This window comes from Watersipora subatra, chromosome 11, assembly GCF_963576615.1.
Source record: "Watersipora subatra chromosome 11, tzWatSuba1.1, whole genome shotgun sequence".
NCBI lineage: Eukaryota > Metazoa > Bryozoa > Gymnolaemata > Cheilostomatida > Watersiporidae > Watersipora > Watersipora subatra.
In genome coordinates, this window is record NC_088718.1 from 986,228 (window position 1) to 1,013,269 (window position 27,042).

The 27,042-nt window shown below is 36.7% G+C and overlaps 1 protein-coding gene across 1 annotated transcript; it reads right to left on the bottom strand.

Moving 5' to 3' along the window:
* Positions 1 to 837: 837 nt before the first annotated feature.
* Positions 838 to 26,500, bottom strand: LOC137408287 (fatty-acid amide hydrolase 1-like). The gene is made up of 16 exons (XM_068094746.1): positions 26,454 to 26,500; positions 25,507 to 25,609; positions 24,984 to 25,112; positions 21,641 to 21,817; positions 19,913 to 20,083; positions 19,309 to 19,450; positions 18,736 to 18,903; positions 17,049 to 17,173; positions 15,172 to 15,297; positions 14,059 to 14,156; positions 13,080 to 13,179; positions 7,683 to 7,769; positions 6,843 to 6,954; positions 5,394 to 5,536; positions 3,985 to 4,143; positions 838 to 1,364 (listed from the first exon to the last, which is right to left on the bottom strand). Exons 2-15 carry the CDS (start codon positions 25,594 to 25,596, stop codon positions 4,009 to 4,011), a joined length of 1,803 nt encoding a protein of 600 aa, XP_067950847.1. The 5' UTR covers positions 25,597 to 25,609; positions 26,454 to 26,500; the 3' UTR covers positions 838 to 1,364; positions 3,985 to 4,008.
* Positions 26,501 to 27,042: the final 542 nt, after the last annotated feature.

A 27,042-nucleotide genomic window follows, 5' to 3' on the forward strand; every position in this document is an offset into this window, starting at 1 on the left:
CTTATTGACTCCTTTGATGTTGGTATCCAAACAGATGCAGTTATTCTTGATTTTTCCTAGGCCTTTGACTAAGTGGCCCATAATAGGAAAGCTTTTAGGTGGGCGTTTAACCTTTCAAAAATGACATGATTTCTGACCTCATGTCTGAGTAGTCATGGACCACTTTTGCAAAGCGTCAAAGGACTGCTGACCAAAACCTAAAACTAAATCATTACTGAAGAAATTGCAATCCCTGTAGATTTTTACTTTAATGCCCACCTACACTATACACGCCATAAAAGTACCAAAGGTACTATTAACACAAACTTAAAAAAAAACATTCCTTTTTGTGAGGACCCTTAACAATTACTGTACTTTTTGGACTATTAGCCGCTAATTTTTTCTGATGTTTTGAGCCATGCGGCTTATATAATGGTGTGGCTTTTCTGTGGTTTTTTCTTTCACCGCTAAGGCGCATCAACCGGAATCTCCGGTTAGTGCGCCTCTAGCGGTGTGAGAAAAAACGAAACAATGCCTAACGGTAGTGTTCCGTTAGGCACTGGATTAAAAAGCATCGGTCAATACAGAACAGTGCCTAATGGCACTGTTCCATTTTAACTAGCATAGTTGCTGCCGTGTTAAAAAGTACCGTCCTGATCTCTGCGGCCTATACAAAGGTGCGGCTATGTATTGTTTTATTATCGATTTTTGAAAATAAAGCAGATGCGGCTTATATAAGGGTGCGGTTAATAGTCTGAAAAGTACCGTAACTCACAATTTCCCTACTCTCTCATTCAATCCCTTCCCGACACTTTTTATCTCCAACATGTTGTTAAATTCAAGCTCAAAATATAATATCAATAAGAGTTTATTTTCTCATGTTTTAAATAAACACATCGCTCTAATGTCCAATATAGGGGCGAATGCGATTAATTAAATTAACTTGACTACACATATTACACACAGTAAAACATGTATTGAGTCAAAATTCTTTTCTATCTCTACATGTATTTATAGCGATAACGGTATAATTTGCTTAAAAACTTATGAAGGCAATGAAAAAAGCACAAATATGGCAGATAAAAACACTTCTGTTTATGGGCATAAAGTTATTATCACAAGTCATAAAAATAGACCAAAGTAAAATAGTAACTAGAAGAGCCATGTTCCCAAAATGAAATATAAGCGATAACAACAATATTAGCAACCATAGAGTAATCGAAGTATAAAAAGAGTAACTGCTAATGCACATGTGAAGGGCGTAGTGACAATCCAATAATGTGCTCTGTATTGTCTGACAAGGTTCTATAATTATGTACTGTGGCTCTTTTGGCTGGTTGACACTTTGCTGAAACTCTCAGTAGTCTAAACAGGATGAAGCCCACCTACAAAATATTCTTGTTTACATACCTATTTTAATAATAATAGATGAACAAGCATATTTATTTGCTAAACCAGCAACAATTCATCTCCAGTTTGAACCAGGAAATATAAAAACACTAAGATTGTATTAAGCCTGAGCAGCTTTGTCACCGCATGGCTAGTAGGGGATTCATGAATAAGCAATTTTAAAAAGAGATTGAATAAATTTCTATAGAATACCTGCATGTAATTCAAAATGAGATGTACTTGAAATAATCTCGTCTTATCAAAATCACCAAAAGCTATTTGAATACAACAGTGTTCTTAGTTAATTGCATTTGCCAGTTCATAAGTTGGAAAATAATTTAGCAAATGGTAAGACAAACTATATTAAAAAGTAATTGCATGCCGTGGTGATGCGTGTTTGTAACACTATAACGAACAAATTATAATATAACAAACTCCGCTTACTGGAAGCGATTATCTTAGCTTTAATGTTTTTCTTCAGTTTCATTTTTTCATTTCTATTACATTTAACCTTCACATTTTATCCCAAACAAAAAACATCTGCTTTACTGAATAGCAAATTGTCCGGTCATTGGCGGATTAATACAATTTAATGTAAGAGGCACGAGGAAGAGCTTGCATTGCTTCATTGGAAGCACAAATCACATCTACAAACATATCAACTTTAGTATGTACCTTTGTAATGTAGATGCTCATATGAAATGGGCAATGCAAAGAACAGCCTACTGTAATATTCACTAGAAACCTGGCAGTTCTGTGGTAGATTGTCAGGTGTAATAACCAACTGCACAATTATTCCAAAGCAAATCGGTCAATTGGCAGAAGTGGTAGTCAACCAAGGTAAAAATTTGAGAGATCCAATTAGGTTAAAAGCAATATATTCTCCTAAGCTCTAAGTGTGGCTTCATACGAACAGACACGGCTTTTATTATATAAAAGACTGCTGAGCATAATACAAATGCACAATGATATCCTAATCGATTGCTGCGTATTTTATGAGAGTTCACTTCCTGGTATTTACTTAAAAAATGAATTGTTAAAGGTTGACTTGCAACAAAATTCACATTACAGTTATTTGGTATCAAAAGATTCACCGTGTCTTACTCTGTTGTGTTGTAGGTGCAAAATATGTGGAAATGTGATTACAAGCTCTTAAAAGCTCAAAAACAAAAAGCCGCCGTAGATTGGAATCTCTTTATTTCGATGACGTAACCACGAAATTTGGTTATAGTCTTGTCACGTATGTCCTCACAGGAATTGAAAGGCCAATACAAAGCTCAATATAAAACTTATCGTAGTACTAGTTTATGACAAACACTTCGGGTTTTACCGAAGACCCCGTATCAAATATAGATGCTTGCTATTTTACAGTTTTGTTACGACATTATTCAATCGTCAAGTCGTAATCTGATCTTGTGACCCAATACTTTGCAAATAATTTTTGCAGCACTTTTTGTTATATCACAGGTGACCAACAGGCTCGTCATGATTAGCAGACAATGATATGTACTCCTTCGAGCTAAGGTTAAAAAGTTTAACGATTTTTCACGGTAAGTTATAAGATATCAGTGCTAAAAGTGACAGCATTACAATGACGATAAAACAGACACGTAAGAACAATAGACATAGTTCTATTGAATGCGTGAAGTATATTTGTGAAAATATTTCGACGAATAAGGTTGCAAGAAAGTGTAAACAAAAACCATCTCTCACAACTACATCACATTTGAGCCGTTTTGGAAAGGGAATCCAAACTACGGCGGTCTCGTGTGGCTGCGATTTTCTGTTCGTTTTGGAGCTTTTAAAAGCTTGTAATCACATTTCCACATATTTTGCACCTACAACACAACAGAGTAAGACATGGTGAATCTTTTCATATCAAATAACGGTAATGTGAATTTTGTTGCAAGTCAACCTTTAAAGACTTTTCATTTCCCTATAGCGATTGAATTCAGGTGTTGATTGTGAAGGGACAGCAAAAGACACCTCTCACATATAATTCCTTTACTACTTTCCGCGAGGCAATGTGAAAATTGGAGAATCCTATGATTCAGATAAAGATGCCATGGTCAAAGATGAAAGAGTACTACTAGCTTCACCCACTAACCAATTATTGTATCCGTGTGCAGCGACTTATATGCAACTCACGGTGTCTAAATCACTTCTGGCAAGAATTTAATCCACTCATATGTGATTGACCAAAAATTGATTCCATTTAATTCATTTATAGTTTATGCTATTTTCATTTGTAATTCAATACTCAGCAGCGACAACCATGATTCATAATGAAAATATAGCAGTGCAAGTAATTGTGCAAATGGTACTGTAATCACTAACTATTCATGTTCCGTAATAGAGAATTCAACGTGCGACTTTAAACATGATTATAACGATTTAAAACAAAGTTTCAACTACATACAGTGCAGGTTCCATGACATCTACCGCGAGGTGAGGAAAACTTTCATTAGTCCGTATACTTTCAACATCATTACACTGTATGCATAGCCACAGATGCTGTCTACACTAACTATTCTTTGTTAGGCAAAGCTATAGCGCAACGAGTGAACATATGAAATGATTGGATGCCTAGCCTAGTAATAAGTGAATGTTGCCTACCGAATATACATGAAATGCACAGATCTACTGATACGCTGTCAGTGGCTTAAAATTAACAGCAGACTCAACTTCCTTCATCAGTCTGAGGCAGCGTTCTTCACAATTTGGTAAAGAAATCAGTTGAACACCGACTGGAAGGCCTTCGCTACCTTTCAGGCCCTGTACATGGTTTTACATAAGTGTACAACATTCAAAATACTTGATAAAACTAAAATAGAAGCAAAACAATGACAATACAGGGAAAAGGTACAAACAGTACAGTAGCAAACAGTACAAAGGCAATAGTGATACAATGCAAGCGTTATGAAATATTTATGATATTATGAGATACCAGGGATATTTTTAAACAATGACATGCTGGTGCACAGATACTTATTAGACCAGGGAGGCTAATTGGGAAAAACAAAGCATATGTGCCGCTTGGCAGATTAAAATTGTGGGCTGCACTTGAGTTTAATTTTTTAACAAGTTTTTCAGAAATATTTGTGACATGAAGCAAAAGCACTCTCATCTGCATGCCTTGCATGAACATCAATGACTGGTGAATGTTCATTTACACATCACTAACAGAAAAATCTTTACATCATTTTGTTGGATTTACATAAAACAATAACTAAAAAGGTGTTAAACAGTAACTGCATATAATCTAACCGGCCTTTAAAGAAGATAATAAAAAGCACATAACATGTTGCACCAAATGCTCAATTCAGCAGCAATCCATTCCCGCGGACTTGAAACCATATCTGAGTATTAATGCATTACAACTCATGTGTATTATTATTGACAGGGTAACGATTGATTCTTAACAGGAAATGATTACCCCGAATGACTGTTCTATGATGAATTGTATTGGCTGAAGCAAACAGGAAACAAACTTGGTGACATAACATTAACTTGAAAGCATTTGTTCAGTTATATGACTTGAAATAAGCAAATAAAAATGTATGTGATGTGATCATATCTGTACAGATCGTCATCTTCAACCATTAAAAATGAAATGTTGAGAATTTACCCTACATAATCAAAAGACATAATTTTACAGCTGTTTGGTTTACATGTTTGAAATGATATCATAATGGTGATTAATTTAATATGTAATTTATGGCTATTGACTAAATTCACAATGGTGTAACGATGGTGTAAATGAGAATTTTAGTTTTTCAACAAAAGGTTGTCAAATTTACTTCGAATATCACTCTATGTCAGACTCATCTAAAAACATAAAAAGTGTACAAAAGACAGCATTTTTATGTAGTGTAAGAAGACATTTAATCAATGAAATCAATGATTGAGTATGGAGGAGGGGTGTGAGAGAACTCACCAACTTACGCTGTTAGTTAAAGAGACAGGCCTATTTAACATTGGAAGATAAAGCAACCCGTTCAGTTGTAAAAAAGCTAAGACTTTACCTTCTTGAGAATCGTCTGCATAAAGTCAATGGCTTTAAACTGTGACGCATCCGCTGCCGTATCCTCCGCAGTAACATTACAGACTGGCACAACTCCAGAGGGGAAGTTGAGGACATTCCAAGGGGTGCCATAAGCAATGACGGCTACGCAAGAGGGAAGTAAGGTAATTCTCAAACTAGAATTCTCACTCTCAACATCTCATACAGAATAAGCAATAATCTGGTTGTAATTTGTGATCACCCAACATCTAACTCCGGCAGAAATAAGCTGAAAATCAAACTAAAAAAGAACTACAAAATATAACATTTATTACAATTATTAATATTATAATATTTATATATTACAACTGTTTATAACTGAATGAGATTCTATAAACTAAATAAACCGCTAGCAAGTAATAAAATTATGATGAATTTTAATATTGATACAATTTGATAAAATGTTGTAAACATTGTATCTCAACATTCTGTAACCTATTCCAAATGCACTACTAGTAGATGATGTTAGATTTGATAGAGAGCATATGCAGTACTAGTAGATGATGTTAGATTTGATAGAGAGCATATGCACTACTAGTAGATGATGTTAGATTTAATAGAGCATATGCACTACTAGTAGATGATGTTAGATTTAATAGAGCATATGCACTACTAGTAGATGATGTTAGATTTAATAGAGCATATGCACTACTAGTAGATGATGTTAGATTTGATAGAGCATATGCGCTACTAGTAGATGATGTTAGATTTAATAGAGCATATGCACTACTAGTAGATGATGTTAGATTTAATAGAGCATATGCGCTACTAGTAGATGATGTTAGATTTAATAGAGCATATGCACTACTAGTAGATGATGTTAGATTTAATAGAGCATATGCACTACTAGTAGATGATGTTAGATTTAATAAAGCATATGCACTACTAGTAGATGATGTTAGATTTAATAGAGCATATGCACTACTAGTAGATGATGTTAGATTTAATAGAGCATATGCACTACTAGTAGATGATGTTAGATTTAATAGAGCATATGCACTACTAGTAGATGATGTTAGATTTAATAAAGCATATGCACTACTAGTAGATGATGTTAGATTTAATAGAGCATATGCACTACTAGTAGATGATGTTAGATTTAATAGAGCATATGCACTACTAGTAGATGATGTCAGATTTAATAGAGAGCATAAACTGAAACAAAACTACTAAAACTAACAAGAATGACACAAGAAACTTATCAACAAGAAGTACAAGTCCTTGGCTATAAATACAATATTAAAGATTAAGAAAACAATCTACGAAAAAATCATTATGTTGGCTGACAATTCCATAAGCCGCCATTAAAAAGATGTCTGCATGTTTGACTATTGCAGCAAGAGTCATACATGATCGTGATAATTATTAATCATCACCTCAAGAAAAACTGAAAATCAATCCTAAAACTTACATTTGACCAAAGGTGCATCCTTGAGAGGTATGGCAGGTACTGGCATAGCTGGAGCCAGCACTGCGTCTATTCCTTCATTACTCCAGTCTTCCATTACCTTACTGCGGTAATCCTGAGATGAGTTGAGGTAAATTAAAGGCAATATAGCACTTATTTATCATGTTTGTCATAGAACTTTCTCGCAGCTAGTCATCACGGTAATAAACATAAAGTTGAAAGAATTCCATGAAATCTATTTAGCAGTACGAAGATACCAAAGCTATCTTGTAATTATCATAAGAAAGTGAAACCACTGACCCATGGCTGCTCCCTAATTAAGGAGAATTATATGCCACGAGTAAAATATTAATAGAAAATAAAATAATTCTAAATTATAAAATAATTATAAAAAAATTAAATAATAAAACATAATGAAATAATGACACATAGTAAAATAATAAAAAATAATCTTTGCTATAATAAGAGCTGTGTCTTTTCAGTCACAGTAATAGCGGTAGTGAAAAAAAGATTACCTTGCACGGCAATTGAACCTAGGACGTTAGACTTAAAGGCAAGCATGTTACCACTACACAACTCTGCCGCTTACCACTTCACAGGATAACTCTCCATATACAGATAATCATGATGATCCCTCACGGGCATGAGACTGGCAGACGTACTAGTAAATAATTTGAACACTAGAAGTTATAGCTAGACCCGCTGCGCATACATCAAGAACTTTGCTGTGAAATACTAACATTTTCTAATATCACACTACCAGTAATATTATCTAAATGAACAGTTATTTGAGTAAATGCTCCCCTAGAGCGTGTGCACAAGGGACAACAGACAACAACCTACCTGCAGAAGCTGGGTCAGCTCAAACCATTTGCCTACAGACTCCACTCCTTCAGCCATTTTGAGAGAAGCTGACAGGTGCTCTGGCAGCTAGAACATATGTGTAATCAAATGAGGTGTTAAATACACTTGAAGAAACGTGAATGATTCATCTAAAAGTAGTAAAAGTAATGACATGCTTCTGTCATGTAGTGACAATGCTTGGTAGTGTTCCCATGTTCTCTAGTAGAGAAACACACCGCCAGGACTAGGTTTTTTATAAGCTACCTTGAGTGGTCCTAACATTTATCAAGGGCTTCTTCTGGCACTGTCAGGTTAAACCGAAGGGATGCATTTTGCAACGCGTCCAGTCTGACAGAGCCAGGTAGCCATCTCACTTGTCCAATGTGCGAAGGACAAAAGTGGGTCGTTGACATGCCGACATTGTCAGTGTGGTACACGGGGCCTCCAAGTTAGGGTCTAGATCCAAAAGACCCAGCATTTTAGGGTTGAAAGCTTGCTGAGAGCTTTCTGTCAGATCGGCATTAAGTAGGGCTCGAACCAACAACTCTATGGTTGACAGCCCAAGAAGCTACCACTAGGCCTCCCTGAAACCCTAGATGAATGATTCATCTATAATGACACAATGTGAGGATTAGGATAGTAACAGTGTGTATAGATGAAACATTCCTTTAGAAATGTTTCATCTATATCATTCCATCCTATCATTCATCATTATATCATTCATCTATACCCTTTCATCTATATAATTACTAATCCTTGCATCGACTACTGGGACAGAATTGGAAGACTTCCAAGTAGCTAGAGATGTTTTCTAGTTCCCCGCAGGGAGGTACAAGGAACAGAGTGTATCAGGCAAATTCTAAACCTCACGCCATAAAATCTTGGTCTCTTTTTTGTTTCTTTTTTACAATCTTTATTTTATATATACACACAATAAAGTATATATTTTATCTTCTATATAAATCTATATCTACAATTATTTACAGTTTTCATTCACAGAGCCGGCACAAGCAATGACTTTATACTGAAACGGATACAAATAAATACATACATCTGCAGTGAAGGCAGTTCAACTCTCAGATGTGGGCAATTATTGTGTAGTTTTACATTGTCTACCAATGTGTAACCTTGTGTAACCTCATCACAATCGGACAGTGAGTTCATTTAAACCAAGGAAACTTATTTAACCATCGCCAGAAATTAGAATTTAGCAATATTCTAGTTTTAATTATAGAAATTTTTAAAAAATTCTTACCAGGATTGATGATAAAAATAAAACAGTATAACAACCTGTATGTTATATAGTAAGAGCAAAGTCACACCGATTTATTTACAATAAATGCAGACAAATTTGTCCTGCTGTAGATGGTTGAGCGATTAAAGAGTTGGGAAACCTTCACAAGTTCACAAATAGATCATCAGGTGTCAGACCCTGAAAAAACATAGAATCAAAAAAACAATAACACTAATGTAGGTTTTAAGGATTCAAAAATCCAATAACAAGGGGTCCTCGACTTATCACGTCGAGTCGTTATAAAAACTTGAATTTCAGTGTAAGTCGGAGCATGCTGAATAAAGTAGTTTGTACTCTGAATAATATCTAGTTTCATCTCCATGATGATAACCTTCTTACTTTGATGCATTACCATTAGAGGAATCTGCCTTGCGCTTTGGAGTCCTAATGAAGGACAAAATATTTCTAACAATGGAGAACTGGTAGGTACAACTGAAATAGTGTACATATTACTGACACTGAGTAACACACTAATGCTGTCTTTCTCCTACACAAGCACAGCAAAGTGTATTCATTGTAAGCGACAATACAAACTATATTACATATTATTTAAAATACTTGATGTGACGCATTCGTAACCTTGGAATAGCATAAGTAGCGATTGTTGTAACCCGAGGACTCCCTGTATTTTAAAGGTTGACTTGCAATAAAATTCACATTACAGTTATTTGGTATCATAAGATTCACCATGTCTTACTCTGTTGTGTTGTAGGTGCCAAATATGTGGAAATGTGATTACAAGCTCTTAAAAGCTCAAAAACGAAAAGCCGCCGTAGATTGGAATCTCTTCATTTCTCTGACGTAGCCATGAAATTTGGTTATTGTCTTGTCACGTGATGTTCTCATGTGAATTGAAAAGCCAATAAAAAGCTCAATATAAAACTTATCGTAGCACTGGTTTATGACAAACACTTCGGGTTTTACTGAAAACCTCCTATCAAATATAAATGCTCGCTATTTTACAGCTTTGTTTCGGTTTGGTCTAATCGGCAAGTCGTAATCTAATCATGTGACTCAATACTTCGCAAATAATTTTTGCAGCATTTTTCGATTATCACAGGTGACCAACAGGCTCGTCATGATTATCAGACAATGATATGTACTCCTTCAAGCTAAGGCTAAAAAATTAAACGAATTTTTATGGTAAGTTATAAGATATCACTGCTAAAAGTGACAGCATTACGATGACGATAAAACAGACGCTTAAGAACAATAGACATAGTTTAATTGAATGCGTGAAGTATATTTGTGAAAATATTAGGACGAATAAGGTTGCATGAAAGTGTAAACAGAAACCATCTCTCACAACTACATCATATTAGAGCCGTTTTGGAAAGAGAATCCAAACTACGACGTTCTCGTGTGGCTGCGATTTTCTGTTCGTTTTTGAGCTTTTAAGAGCTTGCAATCACCTTTCCACATATTTTGCACCTACAACACAACAGAGTAAGACATGGTGAATCTTTTAATATCAAACAGCTGTAATGTGAATTTTGTTGCGAGTCAACCTTTAAACTTGAAAGTTGACTTGCAACAAAATGCACATTACAGTTATTTGGTACCAAAAGATTCACCGTGTCTTACTCTGCTGTGTTGTACGTGCAAAATATTTGGAAATATGATTACAAGCTCTTAAAAGCTCAAAAACGAACGGTTAATCGCAGCCATCACGAAAACGCCGTAGTTTAGAATCCCTTTATTTCGACGATGTACTCAACTAGACGTGGTTATTGTTTTGACACGCGATGTTATCACAATAAATGAAAGGCTCAATATAAAACGTTTCGTAGCACTAGCTTATGGCAAACACTTGGGTTTTACCAGAAAGCCCTTATCTACTATATAAACGGCAATCGTTGTCTATCTGTGTATCTGTCTGTCCGCCTTATAGAGCGGTCTTCTCTTTTATCGTCGTACGAATTTCGGTCGTACGAAGCGAACTGAATTAATATGTGTAGTAACGGTAAATAAATTATAGAGCGGTCTTTCTTTTTCCATTCGGTCGAACGAAGCCAACCGAATTAATATGAGTACTAATTATCGTAATTTCGTAATATGGACTATTAGCCGCTACTTTTCTCTGACAATTTGAGCCAAGCGGCTTATATAAAGGTGTGGCGATTCTGTTGTTTTTTTTTCACCGCTCGAGCGCATTAACCGAAATCCCCGGTTAGCACGCTTTTTAAACGGCAAATTTTCTGTCGTGTTAAAAACATCTTTCCTGAGTTCTGCGGCCTATACAAAGGCGTCTATACAGCTATACAAATGTACTATTTATTAAATAAAATAAATTAACGAGTAGTTATTTACATGCAATTAATATTTACTGCCAACGTGTACCGAGAAGGTCACGTAAACGTTTGTTTCTTGGAGCCACTGAAAAAACGAATTTTTCACCTACTAAATTTCCACATCAAAAAGGTAAGCGTTTCTTATACGACGTTGTATTGTCTATGAATTGCCACATCTCCACTACTTAATAACGTTGGATTTGCCGCTGTTCGTGATAGTGGGTCATGTTCATTTCCTTCAGCAGCCGAGTTACTAATTTTTTTTCCAGCTACGAGTAGGCCTACTGTAACTTACTATTACAGAACTTTTCTCGAGTACTCCGAGGGTTGCGATACGCTATTGTGAAAAGAAAGAGAGCAGCTTCTATCGACTTACTGTCACCCTGCATCAGCCATGACCAGCTATACGTCGCCTGCTCAAAAGTAGGCACACGCCGAAAACTGTTTCTTCATACGCCCGACAGAAAAACCAAAAATGTTGTCTATCCGCATGTGTTGCGTTGAACTAAGGGAGAAAGAGAGAGAGAAAGGGAGAGAGAGCGAGGAGGAGAGGGGGGGGGGGAGAGAGAGAGAGGGAGAGAAGGGGGGAGAGAGAGGGAGAGCGAGGAGGAGAGGGGGGGAGAGAGAGAGAGAGGGAAAGAGGGAGAGCGAGGAGGAGAGGGGGGGGAGAGAGAGGGATAAAAAGGGAGAGAAAGAGGGAGAAGAGAGAGGGGAGAAAGGGAGAGAGAGGGGAGAAAGGGAGAGAGAGGGGAGAAAGGGAGAGAGAGGGAGAGCGAGGAAGAGAGGGGGGAGAGAGAGAAAGGGGGAAGAGGGAGGGAGAGAGGGGAGAGAGAGAGAGAAGGGGAGAGAGAGGGAGAGCGAGGAGGAGAGGGGGGGGGAGAGGGGGAAGAGGGGAGAGACGGAGAGAGGGGAAAGAGGGAGAGAGAGAGGAAGAGCGAGGAGAGGGGGGGAGAGAGAGGGAGAGGGGGGGAGAGAGAGAGAAAGAGGGAGAAGAGGGAGGGAGAGAGGGGAGAGAGAGGGGAGAGACGGAGAGAGGGAAAAGAGGGAGAGCGAGGAGGAGAGAGGGAGAGAAAGAGGGAGAAGAGGGAGGGAGAGAGAGAGGGGAGAGAGAGGAAAGAGGGAGATGTAACTGCATATTTGGAGTTGTTTTACAGTATGAAAGCCAACTCTCAATAAACCTTATGCTGCCCGTGAATCTGCTCCTGTAGACGGGTAATGCAGCTAGTCAAATATAAATGCTTGCTAATTTGCAGTTTCGCTTCAGTTTGGTCTAATCATCTAGTCGTAATTTGATCATGTGACCCATACTTCCTGCCAAATAGCGCGAAAAATTTCTGCAGCAATTTTCGACTATCACAGGTGACCAACAGGCTCCTCATGTTTATCAGAGGATGATATGCACTCTTTTGAGCTAAGGTTAAAATATTAAACGAATTTTAACCGTAGGTTTCGAGATATCAGTGCCCAAAGTGACAGCATTACAATGATGATGAAATAGACGCGTAAGGACAATAGATAAATGGTTTTAGTGAATGTGTGAAGTATATTTGTGAAAATATTTTGACGAATGAGGTTACATGAAAGTGTAAACAGAAGTCGTGTTTTGGAACGGGATTCCAACCTACGGCGTTTCCAGGATGGCTGCGATTAACTGTTCGTTTTTAACCTTTTAAGACCTTATAATCGTATTTCCACATATTTTGCACTTGCAACACAGCAGAGTAAGACATAGTGAATCTTTTGATATCAAATAACTGTAATGTGAATTTTGTTGCAAGTAAACCTTTAAGCCAACCTGCATGTTTCTCTTACCACACGGTAGAAAATAAAATTGAGAAGCTTCTTTACTACAGGAGGTAAAGAGAGAATTCTCATCATCATCTTCATATCGCTACAAACTAGATCACCCCACCTACAATCAGAAGAGTGCATAGAATGATTGCTATTATACTCAGAATATGGCACATAAATTTGATGACGATTAGGATCGACATCAGGGAGAGAACCACATTAAAGATTGCATGCAGCTCAATAATGAATAGACTGTCAGAGAGATGTAAAGGCAGCAACATCTCTCGTAACAAAAAAAACCGTTAGTTAAGTACCTGATGGGTTAAGTCCATCAGGGTTGTCCACCCCTGACATTGCTACCAGTCTATAATTGTGTAACCCACATACCATTTCAGACATACTTATCAATGAATTTTCATGTGGATCGCTTTTGCAACTACTCACAAATAATTAGAGATAAACAAATGTTATCACAGAATTAAAAAACGATGGTCAGACACCAGGTAATTTTACAGCCATTAAATACTTGTTGCTCAAATCAAAAACAAATTTATCTTCTAAACTTGGAGAGAAAAAAACATTTAGATCATTAAATTAATGAAAGACATAGATGACTCTAACCGGTGAATATCATATAAAACAATTTTCTATGTCTATTTGCACTTCTGATTAACAAGCTAGAATATTAGATTTATTCTCTCACGGGTATTTTAGATGCGTATATATGACTATTATTACCCTGGCAGCCCAGTATACCGTGTACAGCGCACAGTGAGAGATCATGAGGTATGTCAATAGAGCACAGAAAATAACTATCTTCACCATTATAGTGAAGTGCCTAAAGGCGGTCGATTGCGCAGGTGTTAGTGTATCAGTTCACCAAGCCAATGGTATGAGTTCGAGTCTCTTTGAAAACAATCTTTTTCTCAAACTTCAACCCTAGCTTCAGACAAACAAACAAACATGGTCTTGTTATAGTAAATATTATGACAATACTCACAGCAGTTGGTTTAATCTGTGACCGCCATCAGAAAGGATAGCCTTCGGAAAGTAACGGGTGGTGCACATAGTATTGTCTCTCAGCTGATAGGATATCACCTACAATCACATCCTTCATCAATTGGCGCCACTATTTGAAACATTCAATATATTAATCTGTTTATGTAACATTAGAATTCTTAAATCTCATGGGTATTTCGATGGTGCATTTCGACAATGCTCTTCTAGTATTGCTGGTGTCAGTTACAAAACATAATTACAAAACGTTATTAAACTCTACGTACAAAAATTTACAAAATGTATGTCTGCTGATTACCTCTGATGTCATGTAGATGACATCAGTCGCTTTAGATGTTGTATCTGATAGTATCCATATATTATTTCTGATGTAATGCAAATTAAATCTGTCATTATGCGTATTGCATATAGTACATTGTATATTACATCTAACAGTATGTAGATTACATCTGACAGTATGCAGATTACACCTGGTGCTCTACAGAAAACACACATTGCTTGAATAGATGTTTGTAAGACAGTTGACACGAGGCCATAACTATTAACTCATGCTAAGGAAGCACTGTCTGATGGCATGTAGATTACACTTTATGTTATGCAGAGCACCTGATCTGTAGTTCGCATCATATCGTATTGATGGTAAAGATGAAGATTTAGCCATTGGACAGCTGGCATAGAAGCCTGATCAGGGGTGTTGGTCTTAGGAGAAGCCTTTTGCATCATATGACAAACTTCCAATTAAAAATTGAGCACAGTCTGTATAATTTTATGTTACTCATTGACTTACTGCGTGTAGAGTACTTACCGTATGTAGAGTACTTACCGTATGCAGAGTACTTACCGTATGCAGTGTACTTACCGTATGTAGAGTACTTACCGTATGTAGAATACTTACCGTATGTAGAATACTTACCGTTTGTGGAGTACTTACCGTATGTAGAGTACTTACCGTATGTAGAGTACTTACTGTATGTAGAGTATTTACTGCATGCAGAGTACCTACTGTATGCAGAGTACTTACTGTATGTAGAGTACTTACCCTATGTAGAGTACTTACTGTATGTAAAGTATGTCTGCATAGCACGATGCTACTTACTCTGTGGCCATTTGCTGTAAGGACATCGGCAGCAACTTTAAGAGCTCGCTGACAGGCAGTGCTGACACTATTCAAGCCATCATATTCTATGAGCCCGATAGTAAGAGGTCTTTCTGATATCAGCTCCTGGACACCATAGAGTAATTTACCTCTCTCTCATATAGCAATAATATTAGCCTGTGTTCCATATACCCATTAATAATGATAAAGAATGATGGCTATTTAAACTTGTGCAATTCCTACATCATGTTGCTACGTAGCACCTACAGCCCTATAAGCAATGGAACTTGAGTGTGCACCTTCACCAGGTATACTCTATGAGAGAGGATAACTCTACTGTATGTACATGATTATTGATATCAAGCATCCTGATGAAGGGGTAGTTGCTACTATTTTGATTTTTAGTAAAAACTATAAATTTTTTAACTATTCATTACTAAGCTGAATGTTGGCAAAATAAGTGGATTCGGAAAATTATCGCAGAATCAACTGATTGATCGGCCAAACACAAAACTGTTCTTATGCTCTCGAATATATAACTCATATCAGTAATAGTGAAATATATATATAGTCATACCTCGACATACGAGCTTATTGCGTTCTGGGATTGAGCTTGTATGTCAGTTTACTCTTTTCTCAAGGCATTATTTCCATTATAAATTTACTGAATACAAATTAATCTGTTACCATACTATGAAAAAACACATAAAACAGGATATTATGGTGGAATAATGTGTTTTTAACTGTTGCAATTTAATACATACACTAAACAATCAACCAATACCTATTTTATGTTCTATTTTATACTTATGTCCAAATCTACAACAAAATGAACACTACTGTAAGTTTTTACCTTCGAGACAAATGTAGGTCTGTCTAAGCGGTTTGTAACGACAGTCTGAGAGACTTGACAGCAACGTTTACGGTACACTAAACTTTTGTGAGGCTACGTAGCGGAAACTTTGAAAAAACTTAAAACTAATTAGCTTACTAAATACAAACTTATAGCTAAGTTGTAAACTTTTATTAATCTTACTTTAATTTTGTCGTTTTAATTTTTCATTATATGTTTTCGGTTTGGCGCTTTTTCCTCATGTTCACTATGTTCACTCATGCTTTTATCTGACCTTTAAAAACATTTTTCAAACTGATTCAAAGAGAAAGACCGAGCGACGCCGTTCTTAGAAGCGGCGACGCCGTTCTTAGAAGCGGCTTCTCGCATACTTGGCCATATTACTATGGCCATCGAAAACAAAGTATCACTCGTATTTCAAAGAAGAAACTTGATCAAAATGCGGCCATCTCGATTTTCCCGCATGTAGGGGCACTCATATGTTGACCTATGACTACAGACAAATATCCTTTTTTCACTTAAATGTAAAGCAGCATATCACTGTATATCTTTTTGAATATGCGCGCATATAACAATCTATTGATCGTTATATGCAAGCATATATTGTTATATTGATTGTTGCCTAGAATGGATGCTGATCATCATCAGCATCCATTCTAGGCATATATGTGAGCTTTACAGCAAATAAGATGAGAGGATAACTCTTACTCATTTGCTGTGCTTTAAAGAATAGGTCACAACGTTTACATTCTGAGACAATAAATTTTGTGTAAATTTGAAGTTGTGACATAGTATTGCGCATAATGATTTTGCAATCATGTAGAACATTTTCAGTTCAAATGTTATCTTTCAGACTTTTGTTTAAAAAAATGGATATATTCACTCGTGTTAAAGAGTTCAGTGCGGTCAAAAGTCTGTTTTGTTTTAAAAAGCTCTTTTAGCAAACAAGCTAAGTCTTTTGATTATCCATCTCTTCATGAAGACATGTGAAAAACAAAACCCCATGACACGCAAATGAATTTACCTCATTATCAAACGATTGCCTAGGAACAGATGCATCCTTGTCGAACATTTCCTTTGTAGAGAAGACTCTCATGGCCCGTATGAGAGCATCAACAGTAGAGGCCATTGGTCCAGCAGTAGGCTTCACTGCAAACCAAGCCATTTACATCAGCAAGAGCATCACATTGGATATTTAAGTGAAACTATGAACTACTGAGCTGAGATAAACGATAAGCGAAGACTTCCAGCAGTTTCCTCAAGCGATACCTTTTCTCAGAGAACTAGCTGAAAGTATGTTGAGTTCTCCAGTTGAAGGCTGGTCTGCGCTGTACCGCAGTATGTTAGGGTTTTTCCTCATTGCAATTATTTATAGACTGTGTGCATCGAAGACCGACGGCATCACAGATATGACGATAAACGTTGCAGCTGTCAAACATTCCCAAGATTTTGCCGTGAGTCCACAACAGTCTGTGCAAAGTGCAACACTTGGGCGATGGTGATCGGCTGTAGCAGGTTGCTTGATCTACATTTTTGTTCATGACAGCTGCTGCGGGTATTTAATCATTTTAGCAACCACATTGTATAGTTTCAGTGACATTCATCGTTCCACTGACCACATGGTATAGTGAGATTACTATGCCATGTACTACTCACAAATGGGTTGGTGATAGTGTGAACATTGTTTATCAAAAACTATCCCCAATGCATTGTGGGTTTAACTCCGACCTACTGCGACACAGCGTGTACTTTAAAGATGAACTTAGACAAAAGTTTAATAAATTTTATCCTGAAGTATCGATATTTTTCTATCATTTGAGATTATTTTTGATATTTGAGGTGATCTGACAGCCAGAATGTTTCAAGATTAAAATCGACAAATGTTCAAAAGAAAAATAAGTGCGAAACAACGTCAATAGTTGCTATCATTACTAAAGTTGATACTAGATTTTGCATTCAAATTGCGGCGTTGCACATTTCAATTTCATCCGTCACTTTGCAACTGTACACACCATAATCGCTCTTTCACTTAATCTTAGTGTATTAACCGTGAGCAAGTTTTATCGATTTTAATATTGAACCATCCTGACAATCAGATACCTTAAACATCAGAAACCTTCGCAAATAACAGAAAAATACCGATACTTTTTGATAAAACTTACTAAGATTATGTTCAAGTTCATCTTTAAGGACCCAAGGCTAGCTCAATTAATTGAAGCTGGGTGAAGCAGTATTAGTGATAAGATAACCAAATTGGTCACGCCCGGACTTGAGAAAGAGAGAACAACTGATAAGAGATAACAAAGCGCAGTCAAGGAACTGAGATAAGTACATCTGCTGTCTAAACTAAATGTGTATCTTCAAAGACTATAAATATTGACGCTTTGGCTAAGTACAGGCCAACACCAGCTACTGTATCCTGGCAGTCCTGTGAGAGATCATCATGTGTAATAAGTATGTGCTCAGTTATTCTTAGATGTGCCAAGGCGATTGATTGGTGCAATTGGTAGCATGCTTGGCTGTAGGACTGAATATTTGAGTTCAATTCCCGGGCGAGGCAACTTTTTCCTCTAACACTCTTAGCGTGGATACGGACAGACACGGCTCTTATTATAGTAAATATTGTGCTTCATAAGATGGAATCCTGGAAAGGGAAGGACACACATTATCAATTATTAAATGAAATATTTTTAAAAAAGAAGAAAGCCAACCGCATGTCTGGCCGGAGTTGACTGACAGCAAACCCATGGCGGAGAGACGACCAGCTGTAGGCTTCAGAGCTGTGATACCAGTCCATGCAGAAGGAATCCGCAGGCTTCCCCCGATGTCACTGCCGATCCCAAGAACAGAGGCGCCACAGGCTATAGCAGCCGCTTCGCCTATAAAATGATAGAAGCAGAAATTGACTTGAACCGAAATTTTTGTACCTGTAAAACAATAATTGCTCTGCTTCGGATCTACTAGCTCAAATCTACCATGAAATTGCTTCCTGTCTGAGTGATAAAATGCACTCTATACTCACTATCTAAGTTACGACCTAGACCAGTTCTAATCAACTGGTCATATGTCGATTCTATATATTCAAGGCCATAATATGTAAAGCGTAAATACAGCTCAAATGTTTTGCATTAGAAACAAAAAATAATAGTTAAAAAAACTTACAAAACATGAAAAAAATTAAAATTCACATTTTGGTTGCGCATCATTTATATTTTATTTGTGTGTACAATGTTTCCCATTTCCTACTTTTGCCTAAATGTTTCAAATTACAGCTATGTGGATACCTCCAGATGAACCTCCGCAGTCCCGACTAGTATTCCAAGGATTGACTGTACGACCATAGATGGGGTTTTCACAGCTGTAAGAGAGTAGTGCTTGCGGAACGTTTGTTCTGATGAACGGTATAGCTCCGAAATCTTTTAGCACCTGCATAAGCCTGTCAGCTTGTCAGAGCACATTACATTAGTATGACTGAAATGTCATCCCATAAACCATTCAACGATTCTGACTATGGCACCTGTTGACACACGGAAAACAGTGCCAGTACAACAGCTAATACTGCTATAACCATAAAAGAGTTGGTTGCTGTGGCCTCTTTGAATGTTCTGCTATTTTGTGTAATGTTAGCCGAAGTCATAACAAAATTTTTTGTGTGAAGTCTTTAAAATCGGAATCAACTAAAAGATAGCGTACCAACGACTATCGGCTATTATCCACTACACCTTAAATGTCACAACTCCTATCAGATTACACTGGGATAATATGTTGACTGAGACATAGATAGACAGCTTATATATTCTAAGTCAACATGGGTCTACCAGATAACAGGGGATATCATAGTTCATGACATCAAGAAAGTCACAAAGCTATGAATGACATAAAACAAACCTTGACTCGAGGGTTATCAGAGGCAGCAGTGCTTCCGAGGAGTGAAGTGACTCCCATGTTAGAACAGTAGCCTGCTAGCATCTCACTCTCTTTCACAGTGACCGGAATGCCAAAGAGATGCAGATTGTTTCTTTTTGATACTGGTATGGAATCAAGTTTTCTAGCCAGATCCTGAAGTAAAAGACTGATGACCTTTAAACTGAACTCCAGCTATGTTATCTCAAGCAAATAGACACACTCGGTGGTCACTAATTTCATAACAAGCTTATCTAGACAGTGATGAACTTGGGGTTTGATAACTATGATATATCTGGGATAGGAGACAGTCAAACATAGTGAGATGCAGGAAACACGATGATGAGCTCATGTGCTGGTCATAAGTTAGTAAATATGTGAATACCCTAGGACACTTATAAGTGTCCTAGGGTACCTGTAAACCAGAGCACACGTCTTACATTGAGTAGGAAAATGAAGAATACAAACAAAGTGCTCTACATTTGACTAATTTCCATCTTTATTTGTCAGTCAGTTATATAATTTATATTCACAATATTTTACAGAAACAATATAATAGTATAATAATATTATAATAATATTATGCTATATAATAACATTAATAATTATAAGAAACAATTTAATGAACATACATTAACAAGAAAAATTCAACAAACATTACATAAATAACAGAAAGTTAGGTGTTCGGAGAATTGGGGTCAATTTCACTATTTTCCTCTAGTAATGATAATGTGTGTGACTGATCACTTATTACCAACCATCTCTCTCATATTTCGATATTTGTAGATAACTAATCATTTGTTTGGTAGGCCATCAAAATTTTATTTATAAAACACAAAGCGAAGTGTATGAAAGTTATTGTTGCCATTGCAAGTGACAATGCTGTAGCAACCTTACAGACTAAGATAAGAATATAAAGGTTAAACAGTAAGTATCATGCTAAGTCGACTATGGTTAAACAGTAAGTATCATCTTAAGTCGACTATGGTTAAACAGTAAGTAACTTCCTAAGTTGACTATGGTTAAACAGTAAGTATCATCTTAAGTCGACTATGGTTAAACAGTAAGTAACTTCCTAAGTTGACTTTGGTTAAACAGTAAGTATCATCTTAAGTTGACTACAGTTAAACAGTAAGTATCATCTTAAGTCGACTATGGTTAAACAGTAAGTATCATGTTATAACTACATGTATATAGAAGTTAAACTGCATAGTGATACGAGACAATCTGCTAACATCATCCCATGCAGCAATCTTTTACATGCAATCACTGAATAACCGTCTATTTCAAGGAGAGTTCTTATAACTTGATAAAATGTGCATTCCTGTTTCAGGAGCATTTCACTTCTACAGACTCAACAAGTTAGCTACTATGCATACGGCAACAAAGGGTTGTTTACCGAATGCGAGTCAATGTTTTTAAAAATCACTCTAGTTTGGAAAAATTATTGCTCTTACTATCGAACCGCAGTTTTGTTAACTAGTTAATAGCAAAACAACTAGTTAATAAAAACACATCTAGTTAGTTAATAACAACAACAGCACAGAATGGTGTAGTCTATCAGTTGAGAGATTTTACTATCATCAGGCTATGAATCCCAAATGAAATAAAAATCACTCGAACTAATCTATTAATCTGAGTGTCATATGTTACATAAACGTGTGTCGGTAACTAGGAACAGACAGACAGGTTCTTCCATCAGCACCTACTAACCTCTGCCACTGAAGAGTCAAGTGGTTCAGCGATAAAGTTGAACCGTTCATCCTCTACAGCAGCCTTGCGCTGAAATGCTCTTAAGACCTCTAATGCTGTCAAGCGCCCTTGTCGAAGGGAGTTGGAGAGATCATTGAATTTCATGGACACTATTCTCTCTGACTCAGCCTCTGTTATCTAAACAAGTGTCACATAAACTTGAGGCATTTTACTGATCAAGACACAGGATGGCGAATGTAGCAGCTATGTGCATAGGTTTCATGATAAAGCAAATCCTTGCCCGATGGTTAGGTCTCTGGAAAGCAGGTTTCAAAACGGTACAGAAAAAAAACGAAAGTGCTCTTTGGTGGTCAGTAGATTTAAACTCACGTTTTTGTTTCATCTGCAGCCAAAATGCTACGAGATAAAATCCGATGCTGCACATGCCCAACACAATACATGGCTATACCAAATATCTGAGATGCAAGCAGTATTTGATTGATTGAGGAAAGACAATTACAAGTCCAATGTTGCATATGCCTTAAATCTATATATACAAGTTTTTATCCTTTGTTGGTCTGTCATCCGTATGTCCAGTTATAGTGACAAGGTTTAAAGAACAAAAAACTGCTTCACACTGGAATTAACCCAGCAACCCTAGTTCTGCAGACAGTCGCGCTATCCACTACTTGCCATACTATGGAACAACAGTGCACATACTTATTATGCCTGCCAATCTTTAATGGTGATTGGATGAAATGCGCACACTTCATGCTTCATTTAGCACGCTTGAACTATTAGAAAAAATTTTGTGTCCAGACTGTTCCAAAATGTTATACATATACGTGTATATATAGCACAAACTTAATTGAACTTAAGCACACACAGAAATAAACAGACCCCTTCATCTAAAACTTAGAATGGTATACGTTGCTTATATTGATTAAAAATAAATTTTCTGTGTAAAAAACTTTTTATTACCCATGCAACGTCAGGCATTCATCTAGTATACCAATAAAACTGATTGTAAAAAAGCATAAAGCTAAGTGACAGCAAGTTCAAATAAGAGAAGGGAACGCAAACTATGACCGTAAATGTGTAACCTAGTTATTTACTGATACACGGAGTCCTTGGGTTACAACGGTCTGGTCATATTTTCAGAGGTTTCAAAACCGCCACTATGAAAATACCTAAAATATATAATATGTTGCTTACAACAAAGCAAGGCGATCAGGCGAAGCAAATGTTTGCGAGCTAGTAACCAGTGTGCATGAAGATGAATATGCTTTGTTGGGCTGGTGGGACAGAAAGACGGCATCGGTGCGTCACTCAGTTTTAGTAATACGCCATTTTGCTTTTGGACGCGTTCGAGTTGCCTGCCTTGTTTGAGTTTTTTTTAATATTTCGACCCTCATTATCACTCCAAAGCACAAAGCAGATTCTACTAATTGTTGTGTATGAAAGAAAAGCCATCCCTATGGAAGTGAAACTAGATACAGTGCACCCTCGAGTAACAATGCCTCAGTTTTGCGGTTTTTTTTCACCTTACGGTGGTCAACACGATGCTTTTTCATCCCCTCGTTACGGCATTGCTTTCGCCATACGACATCAACAAAAATGTCTCTCAAAGTTCTTATTTGGCGGTCGGTGTACCGCATTTGTCAAAATAACCAGATGGCAATATATGCTAATCGCCAAAATCTACCCACTACTCCTGAAAAAGATACGATCCTCACTCTCTGTCAGTTCAGCACTCCTCATGTTTTGTAAATACGTGAGTAAAATGAAAATTAGCAAAAAAATGAAAATTTATTGTGCATGATGGCGCTTAATATAAATTTATTATAAAGTTCAATTTATAAAGTTCCCGTATATAACTACATATATAACTTTAATTTGTTAGCCATAGGTCAAAAGATTGATAACGACATTAAAGGAAGCAGAATCATAACACTAACACTACAATTCGGGTTACACAAAGTCCTAAGCATAAATCAACGACGTAAGTTGAGGACCTCCTGTAGACCTAACTTTTTAGGTTAAAACAATTACTTTTTATCGATTGCCTTTGTATAATACCTGTGACAGCAAGTTCAAACTTGCTGACCCATGTTCAGTTAAACAATTGAATTTGTATTGATAGCATTTAAAGAACCATAGAGATGTTGGATTACTAGCAGTTATGAAAACTTGCTTCGGGCATGCTATGAGCTTCAGCTAGTACATGGAATGCAGTGCTTTCTTATCACTTGAAACTGACTCTGAAAAGATAATAACTTGAGCACAGCTAGTGTATCAAAAGGTATATATACAAGGAATTTAATGCTGGTATCTTGAACTTGGGGGGATATTAAACAACATTTTCTTTTAAATTGCAGTGATTTTTTTCATTCGTATGAACCACTCGCTACCTGCCAACTACCTGCTCGCTACCTGCTAACTAGTCTCTGCACCTCGATTAACTATTGTGCACATGAAGCCTTCATCGATGAGTTATGGTGTATTTTTTCTGCAATTGTTTTGATAAAAAAGAAAATATCAAAAAGCACTAAATGCATGTATGTTCGAAAAAGGCACAAAGACTTCATTTTTTCATGTTATCCAAATTTTTTTCTGTTGTACAGAGTAATGTACAGCATATATTGTATGAGAGGTTAGTTTTCCTGGGGAAGCGAAGGAGTTTAGTTTGTAAAAACATCAGCGGAAAGTGGATGATGAAATTATGACTAGGATAAGATATCATCAACAAAATTCTTTATGAACAATAGACTCTGATGAAGCGAACAGAATGTAATCAGTGACCATGTACTGTAGTCAGATATTCTAGTTGATATTGCAGCTACTTAGTCCTACAATAAGCGTAACCACATGTCTTGCATCTCTCTAACATGGTACAAAATATAGCATGTTTTAACAATCTTCCACCTAATATCCCTTCTCTCAGCAGAGAGTAATTTAAATGCTGCTTATTTAAACGTTAAACCATTGTTTGATTTTATTGACTAACTGTTGCATTTTGTTTCTTTTTATGATTCTTGATAAAATCATTTTCAAACTGTAATGATTTGAAATCATTACAGTTTGAAACAAAATTATAGCCAATAAAGTATGTTACATCTAGGTATATATAGTTCACGTTTGAAGGTTGATAGCACAACTCCTTAAAACCAATCTAAGATTTGAGCATATGATTGGTAGACAATCAACTTATAATATAAAGTGATCATCTATACTAAACCTTAAAAATAAAATGTGGGTTATGTTATACCCTATTATTATATTATAATATCTATGAAGCTATATTGCAATTATTTTATTATAAAACACATAGGATATTTATAATACATTTAATATTAAATTTTACCTTGGTCAGGACAGATCTCTTCCATGAGGTTTTGGCGTCTTTAAGCCTGTTGATTTCCACATTGCGAATCTTTTGGAGTCGAGTGTATGCATATATATACCGGACAGCCTTTCTTGTTAGAAGCACAGCCTGCACAGTAGAGATGGGTATTGAGGCAGCAGATGTAAAATAAGCTCAGATATAAATAGTCTCAGCTCAACATAATAAAAAGAAAAACAAAAAGTATTTGCAAGACTTTAGAGGAAAAGGGGGCAGTGTCTGGTAGAAGTCAAACGCTACCTCACAATCGTAGAATTACAAATGGCACACATAAACATGCAAAACATATCTAATCACTGTAACATACCTAAAATACATTGACAATGTAAACAAAAGCATGTTGCATTCAGAAAGCCAACATTGTATAATAATAATTAAACAAGAAGCAGTTTCTTAATGAAATCCTCAAATGTAACACAGCGAAATCTCTTGTTGAATAAAACCTATTGACTGCAAAGAATGGCTAAGCAAGATGGACACTCACCAATATTGCAGCTGATAAAGTGGGAAGGCTGTCTCTCAACTCTTTATACCATTTGTTGTCTAACCCGAAATCTTTTAAAAAGGAATCCATTTTTGCTGAATCTCTATAAATCGCAAGTATAGGAACCTAACAAAAAGCCGTCTGAAAATGAATGTTACCAAAATAACTTCCAAACCAACTAAGCCTGCACCAAATCTGTTAAATAGCAATATAACAACAGTTTGGATGCAGCAAAAAAATGCATTGACAGTTGTGACATTTTGAAAAATGAGTTTGTTATCAGTTCCATCAGAGATAATGGCTAGATAACTTTTATGCTAAAATCCATCGTACTACAGTGTGTAACTACAACCTAATTCAAAAACTAATCAATTGCTAACAACGTTTATCCAATTTACTACGCAAGTAGGTGACACTAGTAGGTGGTACTTGTAAATTATTGCTTACAAGCTAATAATTGTATAAAAAGAATACTAGAATCCTAAATCTTACCTAATTGCTAGTTGTTCTTACCGGTTAACTTTAAAACAATAAACTTGTTTCTGCAATACAAACTAAAGATATTCCTTTTACTCAACACCAAATTACAGTACAGAAGATAAGCAAAACTAGTTCTTGTCTAGACATTCGAAAATCGAAATATTCTTGTAAGGACGCACTCTGCATAAACCTTAAAATAGTAATGACACGAAACAGTGAAAAAGATAGCAGAGAAACACATGCAATACAAAAACACAGAGAATGAATGGCAACGCATAGGTACATTCAAATACCCTAAATGCAAACAAAACACATCTTGATTCTGGAATTCGCATTTGCATCTCAGCTATTGATTATGTGCAAGCAACCTCAATCGGTAAAAAGCTCTATTCCAGTGAAAAAAATTGAAAGTTATTTTTCCAAACACAGAAATGCAATCAACGGAGATGGCTATTGAATAATATTACTGCAAGTTGAGAACATTGCGCCGATCTATATGGTTGGGTTTTGATCCACTCCCAACGATCTGCAAGATTTGAGTTTTGCACAGCCTGCGCGTCCGGGAACGTGATTAAAGCCGGTTTCCCATATACGTCGCAAAGCACCGGCGACACACCGCAGGCTATTAGCGATGAAATGGGACCGTATGCGCCGAGGACCGCCGAGGATCGCCGGTAGTTGCCGGCGTTATCGCAATAGTTTAGCGCTGTTCAAATTTCGCAAACGGCCGCAGGCAAAACCTTCCCGAAATACACTGTACGGATAAAGGTCACCATTATAAGAACGGCATAGCGAGCGAACATTTTATTTGATTACGCGATTATGTTTACGATATTATTAACGATGTGGCTTTTATGTGAACATTAGACTGCGCCGAGCACCGCAAGTGTTTTGCTGCGCGATATTCCCGCCGGTACTTTGCGACGTATATGTGAACCAGGCTTAACGCAGGCACGAGTGGGTAAACATAAGGTAGCCAGATTCTTTTTCTTTACACCGCAAACCCTTATTCAACTCTCCTTTGCGCAAACTTGCGCTATAAACCTACCCACCCGC

What these genes read in the sequence shown, in the direction of transcription:
- LOC137408287 (XM_068094746.1), bottom strand. Translation starts at nt 25,596, where the DNA reads ATGGATTCCTTTTTAAAAGATTTCGGGTTAGACAACAAATGGTATAAA. An exon ending in CTGCGGAGGTTCATCTGGAG is followed by an intron (nt 18,904 to 19,308) that starts GTATCCACATAG and finishes ATCATTTTATAG; the next exon opens with GCGAAGCGGCTGCTATAGCC. An exon ending in CACAGATTAAACCAACTGCT is followed by an intron (nt 13,180 to 14,058) that starts GTGAGTATTGTC and finishes TTCTGATTGTAG; the next exon opens with GTGGGGTGATCTAGTTTGTA.